The sequence below is a fragment of the Strongylocentrotus purpuratus genome, unplaced genomic scaffold, assembly GCF_000002235.5.
Source record: "Strongylocentrotus purpuratus isolate Spur 01 unplaced genomic scaffold, Spur_5.0 spur5_scaffold_5, whole genome shotgun sequence".
Lineage (NCBI taxonomy): Eukaryota > Metazoa > Echinodermata > Echinoidea > Camarodonta > Strongylocentrotidae > Strongylocentrotus > Strongylocentrotus purpuratus.
Window position 1 is genome coordinate 15,594,495 of NW_022145611.1, and position 12,090 is coordinate 15,606,584.

The 12,090-nt window shown below is 39.1% G+C and overlaps 2 protein-coding genes across 2 annotated transcripts; one reads left to right on the plus strand and one right to left on the minus strand.

Annotated features, from left to right (window-relative positions):
• Nucleotides 1–199: 199 nt before the first annotated feature.
• Nucleotides 200–3,831, minus strand: LOC581327 (5-hydroxytryptamine receptor 1D-like). Its single transcript, XM_781333.2, has 3 exons — nt 3,811–3,831; nt 652–1,257; nt 200–412 (listed from the first exon to the last, which is right to left on the minus strand). The coding sequence occupies exons 1-3, from the start codon at nt 3,829–3,831 to the stop codon at nt 200–202; spliced, it is 840 nt and encodes a 279-aa protein (XP_786426.2).
• A 4,945-nt stretch (nt 3,832–8,776) lies between these two features.
• On the plus strand, nt 8,777–9,713 carry LOC115929521 (beta-1,3-galactosyltransferase 1-like). Its single transcript, XM_030998641.1, has one exon. It carries the CDS (start codon nt 8,778–8,780, stop codon nt 9,711–9,713), a length of 936 nt encoding a protein of 311 aa, XP_030854501.1. The 5' UTR covers nt 8,777.
• Nucleotides 9,714–12,090: the final 2,377 nt, after the last annotated feature.

Sequence of the window (12,090 nt, forward strand, 5' to 3'; positions counted from 1 at the left end):
CATATATAATAGAGACAGTACTCAAGATTTTAAAAGCTTAAAATTCTGTTTTGCTACAATTACAACGAATTTTCTTTATAATACAATATATTATGTACAACATAAAAATGTTTGATACATTCAAAGTAAAATTATATTACTTTCGCCGGCAAAGGAGCATGTTGGTTATAGTAGACCTGAACAACGGTTGCGACACGGCTTACGATATCGGGTTGAGGAGGCTGTTGAGAAACAGCATCCATCCAAAGAACAGTAGAACTGGTCGAGGTAGTTCTGGAATAATGAGCACGGGTTCGATGGAGTAAATGAGGATAATGATGCTCTGCGGTAGCCATGAAACTACGAAAGCGACGACGATGAAGAGGAGCGTTTTGGTAGCCTTGTGCATCTCGGCGGACGATTCACGTCGAGTCTGAAGGTTTAAAAAAAAATGAAAAGATTGACACCACAGTTATCCGATGCTCCCTTGGTATAGTTGTATTTGGGCGCGCCAGACTATATAATTTTAAAGATGCTTTATTTCCTCTCGTTTTAAGTTCGAAAAGTTTTTTTTTTGGCTCTAAAACACTTAACGCTTACTGAAGTTGAATCCAAGCAGTGCATTCAGTAAAACAAACAACAACAACAACAACAAAACGTAAGGAAACTTACTGTAGTTTTCTTCATGTTGGTATCATCGCTATCCTTCATCTTCAAATCCCCGTCATGGTTGGCCGATGACAGGTCTGTATTGATGGTCAATGTGCTGCCTGATGACGCAATCCCATGGCGATGTAGCTCTGCTAGGGTGCTTTCCCCGTTCGGTTCTTGCATTGCAAACTGTCTCACGACTTCCCGACCCCCGAATGAAGCCCGAATCTTCAAGACGATTCTGAAGTACAGTACGGAGATGATGGTGAATGGTAGATAGAAGTAGCTGATGAACGTCATTACGGTGAGTAATGGCTTGTAGCGGTACCAACGAGCGCAGTAACGCCCGTTGTCGAAGCCGATGATGAATTCAGGTGCGGTGGTGTAGAGAAACCAAAATGCTAGGGAAACTATCCATGGGATGGAGTTTTTGATGATAGCCATTCGTTTGCTTCTTGACATGAAGTGGTTGATGGGATCGTAAGTAGCCCGATGTCGATCAACGCAGATCACGACGATGGCAAAATTAGAGGCGTTCAGAAGTCCGGCCTGTATTGCAGACACCACTCTGCATATCCTATGTGAGAACGGATAGTACCCGAGGTGCGTATGGACAACATTAGGAATCTGAAGCAACCCGCCAATGAAGTCAAGAATGGTCAAGTTTATAATAAAGTAGTTGTTGTAAGTGCGAAGTTTTTTGCAGAAGGCAGAAGGCTACGAGCCCGAGAAAGTTCGCAATAACGATCAGAACCGTGAAAAGGATGGGCCACACAATCCCGTTGATATCAATCGAATGAGATGTGTCCACCAGAACTGGGGTTTCTGTCATCTCCTTTGTCAATTCTATGAAATAATCCTCGAAGAAAACGGTTGAAAATTGTGGTGATTCGGAAACATTCTGCATCGTAGAACTTACCATGTCTCAGGCTGAGTCAGAGTTCGCAATTATGGATGTTTTTACAAATATTGATGGATTAAATGGCAAATCTCATGTTTTATGGCCCTCTTGGTCCAATCGGCTGCGAACGTAGAAGAGACATCCGGTATACTACATCCTCGAGATTTCTGCATGGGATTTTATTCGCATGGGATTTTTTTTGCATTATTCTCCAACCTTCTGCTTCCGTGAACATTAGGGGGTATTAAGCAGCCTAATCGAATTTGATCGGAAAGTAGACAGGACACGGCATGATGTTTGATATGAATCTCAAAAGCTATTGGTTGGGAGGTGGGTAGGTAGGCATTTTCTATGTTAAACATGTGAGTGAAAACTTTGACGTTCTTTAGCTGTTGATGAAGGTATAATACAGAGGTTTAATCTGTACAGTGTCGTAGAAACTCTTATTTACAAACTGATACAAATTACTTTTCTCATATGAATTATTATGGTGTCCCCTTTTTACGCTTATTATAAGAAGGTTTCGACTAGCTTGGAGAGTTTTAAGCTCGTTACGTAGTGTAACTGGAAGAAAAACGAACAATTGACGATGAAATGAAGACGATTACTGAAGTTGTTTCTATTTACGAATTTCTTGATTTATTCACTTATTATCACTTTTAATATCAATATTTTTGCATTCTTTTCAGTTAAAATAGGATACAAAGGATACGAAATCATAATACTTCCAATAAAAAACTATAAATAAGGGATCAGAGGGCATACCTAATTAACACCCTATTAATAATATTTTTCAAGTTTACCTTCGACATAATCAAATTGAGATATGTGAAGACAATGCACAGTGTTGGTAAAAGGTTTGGGGGTCAAGAAATCTTCAGTAAAAAAAATGTTTTGAATACATCTATAATGGTTTAAAACAGTGGCAGTAAATGTGGGAAATAACCTGTTTATTTATGGCTTTTCTTGGAATTTGTAAGCGAACACCAGGAGTTTGGGCTTTCACTCAGGTAATTAAGACTATCCCAGGAATGGGACCTCACACCACACAAAAGATTGCAGAAGTCCTGTTCAGGCTGATATATCTCAAAGAAAGTCAAATGTAGCAGGAATATGAGGATATCGAATGCAACGGGGTCATGTGACCATTTGAATATGGCGTGTTGGTTAGATTTTGCCCAGAGAGTCACTTGAATTTCTTACAATCCAAAGGAAAGATCGTGAATTTCCAGTTTACTGGCAACATGGACAACGAAAGATCAGGTTGTAGGATTTCTTAATTTGACCACAGATGTTCATATAGTTAGCAACTACGTTATTCATATCCTTACTAAGTTTCGTAATTGATCGAGAATATAAAACACTGATTTGTCCAAGTTATATTTCTTGAGAACGTGACATATTAGCTTATGTACATCTAAAAGTTTTCAACAAAGGCCCTTATTCAACCAGTCCACCTTTCATTCATAAGATAAGAAAAACACAAAAACATGTTAATTTACAAGGGACTTGAATAATTCAGTTGTTAACTGTATTTTCCCCATCAAGCCAAGGAAAAGTTTGTATAATTGTTTTGCTATAGGTCTTTCTAAGGTGTCAAGCTTACTTTGGGGGAACGGTTTATGGCATGCATCACTGGTAGTTTGTTGATAAACATGCAAACTTCAGATGATAGTTTTTTTAACTTTCTTCGGAGAAGTGCCGAATCCCCTCGCTATTTCGTTGCATTGCTAACCCCTGGCTCATTCAGGTTTATTAGGTTACAACTTTCCGAGTCTTAACTTAAAAATTAAAATCGTACTTTAGACAACCTTGATATCAATACCTGTGAGAGTATATTGAGCTAAATAGGTCCCTCGGTTCTACTGGTATTTCCTAATGCGAATTTCTGACCAAATTATATTAGATTATATCGAAATAACTGTATGCCTACGCCGTTGGTGTCTTTGATACGTTTGTACTTCTCTATTAGATCTTGACCATTTCTTTTGTATGTTGTTGTTGTGTTTTTTGACATGGTAGTCCATGCTTATGCTATTTGCAATTGTCACAATTTCCTCCTCAGTCGTCAAAATATACATGGTCGAGTGCAAATGGAAATGGATTTAATTGGCTTTTGCTCACTGTGTTCCGAATACAATACCCCACACGGAGCTCACCGAGGAAACAAGAAGTGTGGCATCAGATTAGTATAGTTTATAAAATAGCCGGCAACTGCAGAAATTCCCTTCCCCCTGCATTCAGCGATTTAATTTGATAACCCCACAGTGCCGACTTACCCCTTTCAGCTGTTTTGGCATGTTTTAGTCTTTTATTCATGAATACACAGAAAAGGGTTTAGTGAGTCGATCTTGAAAACTTCAAAGCAGAGAAATATTACCATTAATAAGGCAATTATTAAACAAAAATCTATTTCACCGTCCCGGCAAGTTTTTGTTGTGAGGAGGTGCAATAGCTCAGTTGTAGAGCAGTGGACTTGTAACCGGGAGGTACCAGGTTCGAAACCAAATGGTAAGGCATTAATCCTCATTACCAAGTCCCTCGGAGAGGACTTAAAGCCGTCAGTCCCTTAGTTGCTAACTTAAAAGAATTGCACATGCTTTCTTAGTAGTCAGATAAAATAAATGTACCAAACAACCAAGAAACAACCAACCAACCAAAATCGGTTTGTAAAAGTGCATTTATAGCGTGGCGCCTCTAGCATAACCACCAGTTAACAGAATGGTTTGCAAATACATATACGTTGGGCACGAACTAAATTCTTATTGCCTTCCCAATGAAAGTGCCATTTAAAAAACGTATCTGAAATTTTTTTCATGAAATGTAGGTAAAACATTTAGGCTGTTCGGACAAATCTACAGGCCTTTCACTGCACATTGGGTTCATATAAAAGACATGTGCTGTTTGAAAAGTACTAAGCGGCTCGAGAAGAGCATGTCCCAACTCCCCAAAACCATTTCTTTCTCATAGTACATCTTATTATTATAGTCTCTTTATCAATAATCATTATTCTATTCAGGGGCAGATCCAAGATCTTGTTAATAAAGATAACGGAAAAGAAAAAGAAAGAAAATCAAGAGATCATGGTAATTGTGAAGCTAATGTAAATATGTATGATGACATACACCGCTTTAGACCATTAATGCCACATGTTTTTTTCTAATCCATTACACTTGTATCTGCGTTGATAGTTTTCCATTCTTTGTGATATTCAGCAAAGATTTAGTCAGTTCAATCTCATTTCGATGATTCTCAAGCATTACACAGTTGCCCGGATATATAGATAATCAATGTTATCAATATCTTTGAGTAAGTTTAGTAACCGTGCAATGCATTCGCTCGACCAGTGTTTACTCGAGTAATCTTTGATTCTAAAGAAGCAGGAGTCAAAACAAGACTTTGAAGTAGAGCACGCTCATACGCACGAGTTAACCGCCATGACGAGTCATCGGGTCTCCTTGTCATCTTAAATTAGCGTTAAACAGATACAAAATGGTGATAGGTGATCAAACAAATTATATCATTAGAGACCTTCAGATAAATAGGGCACCGTCTCCGATTAACCGGAAAGGCTTGACGGGAGAGAAGTGGGAGTAATGGCAACTAGAGAAACTAAAAAATCACTTATATTGATAGAGAAATGTATGTCATGGAAATGAGAGACCAGTCCTTAATTAGTTATATATTGTTAGAATGACATAATGAACGCGGGAGTTTTAAGTAGGCATGCGCAAGCACACACACACACACACACACACACACGCCCACACTCGATCGTCGGATCTTGAAGAGGTGAACACCCCCCCCCCCCTCCTGTTTCTCTCCCTCTGTCCTCTTTCCATAGTTCACGGGGCGCCGCTCGATGACAATTACTGTTCTCTCAAACACCTCTTGCTTGATTCTAGTTGGGTAGAAGCAGGTTAAAGCGTGAACTCGAGATAGGAGCAGGGTTTGATCGGAAATGAAATAGAGGAGTCAGGGGCACGAGCCCCAACTCGAGTCATGAGGTTGCTATCCTTAGCAATGGCATACTACGAAAATAGAACGAATGGTCACTTATCATGCTGATAATCATGCGATATATAGGGTCAAGAATGCCATGATTACCGATGTACATTTTCAAGGAAGACTTGATTGAGTGAGTAATGTTGAGCCAATGTTGACGGCGACGCGACTTCGTTTAAGACTTTAAATTGAGTTTGTTTTGGGTTCAAGTCCCACCGCGGCACTAATGTCCTTTGGCAAGACATTGATCTACATTTGCCACTCTCCACCCAGGTGTAACTGGGTACCCGGTAGGATGCGAAAGCTAATGTGGTTAGATTAGCACGTGTGCGCTTGTGAAAAAGACGCCTGGCTGGAATGCTCCCCATCGAGTGGAGAATGTGCATACATTGTGTGCGGGTAAGCCTGAATCCTATGACCGGGGTAATAATATATATATCTGTAAAGCGCTTCGAGAGGGCCTTCGGTCCTGAAAAGCGCTATATAAGAACTAGCTATTATTATTATTATTACAGTGCATCCCAGAAAAATGAAAAAAAAAGTATCGATGTTTTATCATAACTTAATCACAATCATAATTAATGAATGATACATATTTGGAAAGCTGAGAGTCTCCTCTTTCAGTTGATGCTACACAGATGATGCATATTTCACGCATGAGTGATTAAAGGCAATTTGAAGGAAGGAAACCAAAAAGACATTTGGCGGGCGGTATCTGAATTTCGAAGAAAAATTCACATTTCTAGAAAGTTGAGTTTATGCCCTTTCATATGACACCTCAATCAGGAAAAAAGAGCGAGGAATGACAAAGTTCTGTTTGTTTAAAGTAGTGCTTGCATTTCCATAATTTTATTAAACGAAATTAACAAAAGACTTAACTCCGTTTCGTTGACAATCAGCCGTAGACGAGAGTCTTCATGCATGGCTGAGTAGCATCATCAGTAGCATGCATCATCTGAGTAGCATCAACTGAAAGAGGAGACTCTCAGCTTTCCAAATATGTATCATTCATTAATTATGATTGTGATTAAGTTATGATAAAACATCGATACTTCTCGGTTTCGTTTTTTCTGGGACGCACTGTATTTCACGCTTGAGATGTTTTAGATTGCAAATACGACATTAATAGCAGGCGTAGCAGGTTGATTAAACGATATCAATCTTAGCGCTTTGAGAGAATTAATGCAAAGGCGCTCTTGGATGCTCAAGACTTCAGTTTGTTTTGGAACTATCGAAACGGAAAGTTGATTCGTTAATCTGTATTACGCATCGACGTAGGTCTTGATTTAATTTTACGGCTTTCAGATTATAGCCAAGCTGTCTCCGCATAAAATGTATATTGAGACTGCTTAAGGGTACTTATCATGCTGTAAGTTCTTCATTCTCACCAACTTTGACGAGCTGTCTTTTTTGTTGGGTGTTTGATTATTTGTGTGTTCTTGTACTTTTCTAACTTTTCACGCCGTCACCCCCACCCCCCATCCCTCTCTCTCGCTCTTGTTCTCTCTCTCTCTCTCTCTCTCTTAACTTCTTCATTCTTTCTCTCTTCACCCGCCCCTCTCTTCTCTCTACAATTTAGTTTATGTGAAGCAATCGTTTTGTTCTATCCATTCTTAACTTCGATGATTTCTTGTCAACTTATTTTAATGACTTGTTTCCGTGATGTCTCACAATTAGACACAATATACAATCTTCATTGTTTGCGATCTTCAGCTCACATTATGTTTGATATCAATATTGTTTTTGGATGATATCCTACCATGTTCAATTAAAATTAATTGTACTAGATTTTTAGAGGCGGTTATACCTATGCATGCAGAAAATGATGTATTAAGGCTAATCATTGTTTTGTTTGCAAATACATTATTTTGGCACACCAACTGGGAGACAGCCAGGCAATCATATATGTGTTATTACCGAGGCTTTCAAACAAAATATTATTACTTTGGGACAAAGTTACTGCGTGCCTCGCGAGAGGAGGTCCTACTGGACAGGGATGTTATTCTGAAAAATGTTTAAAACTTTTAGAATTATTCATTTTAGTTCAGTGACAGAATTTTACTTGCGATAAGAAAGTCAACTTCTCACTTGTATTTATGACTTAGAAGATGTTTGTATGAACTATGGGCAGATAATTATGCAAGCACCTATGCACAGTCATTAACTAAGGTCCTTTCGTAATTTGAATTTGCAATATCAATTTAAATAGCTCTTGCTTACATTAAATATTAGAAAAAAAACAATATAATAGTATTTTTCAAAATTCCCTCTCGAGTAACAACCCATGAATAATTTTCAATTCTTAGAAATAAATACAAGGAGGGATAATCATTGTCAAGGTGTTTTGCAGCTTTAGTCTATCGTATTCATTGTTATTTTATTGTGCACAGATTTTGGTAGTATTCTAATTTGTTTTCATCGGCAAGATGAAATAAAAAGTAAAACCTCCATAGAGGTTTTTAAGGCGAACACAGTATACTGTTACAGATAGTCGCTTCTTTGTATTTTCTTAAAATTCTTCTATCAATAAAAGTTGCTTTCCCTATGATTGTTCATATACTTGCAAATGGCCGTCAACAGATTCACACCTCCATTCGGATGAACTAAGCGTCATTAATGGCTAGAAAATATCAACCTATCTACGTTGAGAAGGGTTCGCCTTATTTCTCCCGCATAGCTTCCAGGAATCCTTCGAAGCTGGCGTTGTCAGATTGCTGAAGAATTCATTCCCCCTAGTCAAGGTGCAGATGCTTAGAAATAAATGTCATTCCAGCAATTCGTATCACTTCGATGTTCTTCTGGTTATGAGTGGTTAACCAATATCATGATGTCGAATTTGAACATAGCTCGGAATTATCAATATTCTAATCTTAGACTCACGAAATCAGAACTAAGTGCTACACTAGCTTTCGACAAGTTTGCGTTTATTGTCATGGAATTAAGTACTGACGCGAGAAGCAGAGTCTTGAACTTATACACAAACCTAACAATTTCGGAAGAAGCATGGCAGCAAAGGACCTTGTTTAAAGCTTGTCACTGAATGCAGGGTGACCAAAAAGAGAAATTGAAAGCAAATTCTTCCTGACAACTTTCACGGCGAGGTACATTTCTGAACCAATGCGGAGAGGTTGCAGGAGTAAAAACTTTCAGGATGAGGTTTTAGTTGAAGTCCAGAATATGGCGATCAGCAGTTGGATGTTACCTCTACCTTGGGCTGCTGGGATTAGTCGTTATATTCGGCATGAACAGAACTGTTGGAAAGTTTCGCCAGGAGAGATCCTTGAGATCAATTACTGCTGTTGGAGGAGACCAAGGACGATTCGTCATCGTTTCGTCAGCTAACGCCATGATCTTGCAAAGAGGGAATCGTGAAAGTCTTCTGGGTGATGGTGTGGTTGAGAATAATAATCATGCAGGATGGCGACGTAATATGACAGGAATGCCTCGATTAGGCAGAGGAGAGGAACGTTTGGATAACGAAAAGGAGCAATCTTGGGATACATACAAACGCGGTAATTATTTGTTGGAACCAACCGATCCACATATCTACACTCGGATGAACACGCCCCGTAATGTTTGCTTTGATCAACAAGGAAGACAATATCGAGTGCCAATGATTATATTTGTGACATCAGCTCTTGGTAATTTGAAACGTAGAGACCATATTCGTGTGACCTACGGTAGCAACCAAGCCTGGAAAATACTAAATCATACCCTCGTCAGGACAGTGTTTATGCTGGGAACGACGAATGATCCGGTTCTGCAATCCAAGATCAATGCCGAGGCTAGCATCTATGGCGATATTGTCCAGGAGGATTTCATTGATAGTTACCTGAACCTGACGCGGAAGACGGTAATGGGTTTTAAATGGGTTACGGAGCATTGTCGACATGGAAAGTTTGCGATGAAAATCGACGACGATACGATGCTGAACAAGGCTCGCATCCTGGAGTTCATCCTTCAAGCGCCCTCTCGAGGGGTCGTCATCGGCAACGTGAACCTGGACATGCCGGTGGTCCGTAGCAGATATGGAGAATGGGGGAAGTACCGCATCTCCAAAAACTTCTACCCGGCATCGAAGTACCCACCGTACCTCTCGGGTCCAGCGTTCATCATGTCTACAGATCTGGTGGAGGCAACGTTCCGTGCTGCACTGACTACGCCCTTATTCCCCTAGGAGGATGTCTTCATGGGCATATGCTTGAAGAAGATTGGGGTCAGTCTCATGGACGATTACCATTTCATGTGCACCTCGACCACAGAGGAGTGTTACAGTGACAAGGAGTGGCCCAAGTACGCTGTCTTCATTGACCTGCCATCAGAGTAAATGGTCCGAGTTTGGGTTGAGAGTAGTATGTACGCGGATAAGCAGCTGCCAAATGCCTGAACATATTTTTTTGTTTTTGCCATTAATACATTGTTTACTAAATGCTGCATGTATTGCTAATAAGATGACATAATTTCCTTGCCTATGGAATACATAATGCATTCCGATTAGTTTTGTTGATGTGCCAAATGCCTGAACATATTTTTTTGTTTTTGCCATTAATACATTGTTTACTAAATGCTGCATGTATTGCTAATAAGATGACATAATTTCCTTGCCTATGGAATACATAATGCATTCCGATTAGTTTTGTTGATGTGCTTTTGTTTTATAGTGAATAACTTTGCATACGCTTATACCTGTACGTAGCTGTCATAAAGTCAGTACATGATGTCGTGTTATCTAAAGACCATGGTACTATAAGAAATTTTAAAGGGAAAGTCCACCCCCAAAATAAGTTTGTTTCGATAGAGGCAGAATAATAAGAAAATCAGGTGAGTGAAAGTTTGAGCAAATTCTGAATGAAAATAAGAAAGTTATGAATTATTGAAGTTGTGATCAATCAAATACAAATTGGCAACTCTGTGACTTATTATACGAGCTCTCCTTCATTTGCTTTGTGCATAATATTCCATAAAATCATGTTTTCTTCGTTATTGATGACGGAATATATATTTGTTCCTTGCAGGGGGAGTATAGAAACATATTTGCAATTATTATATTTAGGGTGCATGTATGGTTGAAATTTTTCTTGAGGGAAAATGAAAATTTTAGATTTTTTTAGTACTGAGCAAATGGAAGTTGAGCTCGCATGATACGTCATAGAGTTGCCAATTTGTGTTTGATTGATCACAACTTAAAAAATCCTAACTTCCTTATTTTTAATCGGAATTTGCTCAAACTTTCACTGACTTGTTTCTCTCATTTTTCTACTCCTATTAAAACTAACTTAATTTCAGGGTGGACTTCCCCTTTAAGTTAATTTTTATAGTTGATGTGATATTTCAATCCACTAGAGTTTTCTGCCGTTGCTTATTATGGAAGCTAAGTACAGACAGGGAGGTGAGACCTCCCTGGTACAGATCCATGCATTGTAACTTCTCTGATCCTATCTTCAGCCTCCTCAACGTTTTACCAGAGTCGAGTGTGGGTGGCTGTAATCTCGCCACCCCTCCCCTCCCCCTCTCCTATCTCTTCGTCTCCCTCTTTTGTCTGTTCTAATTTAAGTTGTATGATAGTAGACCCATTTACACTTTACGTAGCAGTGTGACGTCAGTAGATATCGAGATGGGTTGATCGTAGTGTAAGGCCTGAAACAAAGACAGATGTTGCCCTTTAGGTGCCAGCACCTGGGTCGGTCTTTGGGCTTTTTTCAGCTTTGAAACCTTTAAATACATATGTTGTTGTATTCATTAAACATTTTTTCTAAAATCCTTTGAAAAAAAAAGGAAAAAAAGCGGAACGTAGATTTTAAGATGTTTGGGTCGATCTTAAAGGGCAATTAAACAAACTTTTTTTGTGACGCCTAATTACTTCTAATTGGGTCTCATGACAGCCTCAAGCAATCGCAGACTTTACATATTTACATTATGTGCGTTATAACAGCTCGACAATCTTAAGCACATTAAAGAAAACATTAATGAGAAAATAGGACCTGATATCATCATCTGCATGCTTAACTTTTCAGATAATGGTACTATAGTTTTTTTGGGGGGTTGAATTTAGCCGAGGCCCAAAAGAATAACAACGTTTAAAAGATTTTTGCGGGCTTAGGATATTACACCTATACCCTTTCCTAAATATGCTGCAGTTTGCTACTGTAGAGCTGCAGTAAGAGCTTAAACTTTGCACTGGTCGCTAGGATTCTCTCTTCGAATTGCTGTCGTTCTGAAATAGGAACTCCTTTCGCCATTTATTTCAAACCGCCACCGACATGATTCTCTAATATTTCTACATTCAGACGATTCAACTTGGTTCAACTTGTGACGCTAATCTTAATGAGGGATCCTGTTTTTATCCGCGGTTGTTCAGCGCCACTGATAGAGAGGAGTTACACGTGACGCGGTGTATTTATAGCGGGGGTAATTAATATCCATGATAATCATATCCTCCCACGCATAATCCTCCATTTGGCAATGTTGAGGTCATGTAGGGAACACGAGGTTATAAGCTGCAGGATGGCAATGTGACAGACGTTCGGCTGACTTTAGGGTAGCCAAACTTTCAG

Excerpts from the sequence above, each read along its gene's own strand:
- LOC581327 (XM_781333.2), bottom strand. The coding sequence starts at position 3,831 with ATGCCAAAACAGCTGAAAGGG. Across the intron at positions 1,258-3,810 it reads TGCCAAAACAGCTGAAAGGG|ATTCCTAATGTTGTCCATAC; the intron begins GTAAGTCGGCAC and ends GGGTTGCTTCAG. Across the intron at positions 413-651 it reads CCAACATGAAGAAAACTACA|ACTCGACGTGAATCGTCCGC; the intron begins GTAAGTTTCCTT and ends TTAAACCTTCAG.
- LOC115929521 (XM_030998641.1), top strand. The coding sequence starts at position 8,778 with ATGAACAGAACTGTTGGAAAGTTTCGCCAGGAGAGATCCTTGAGATCA.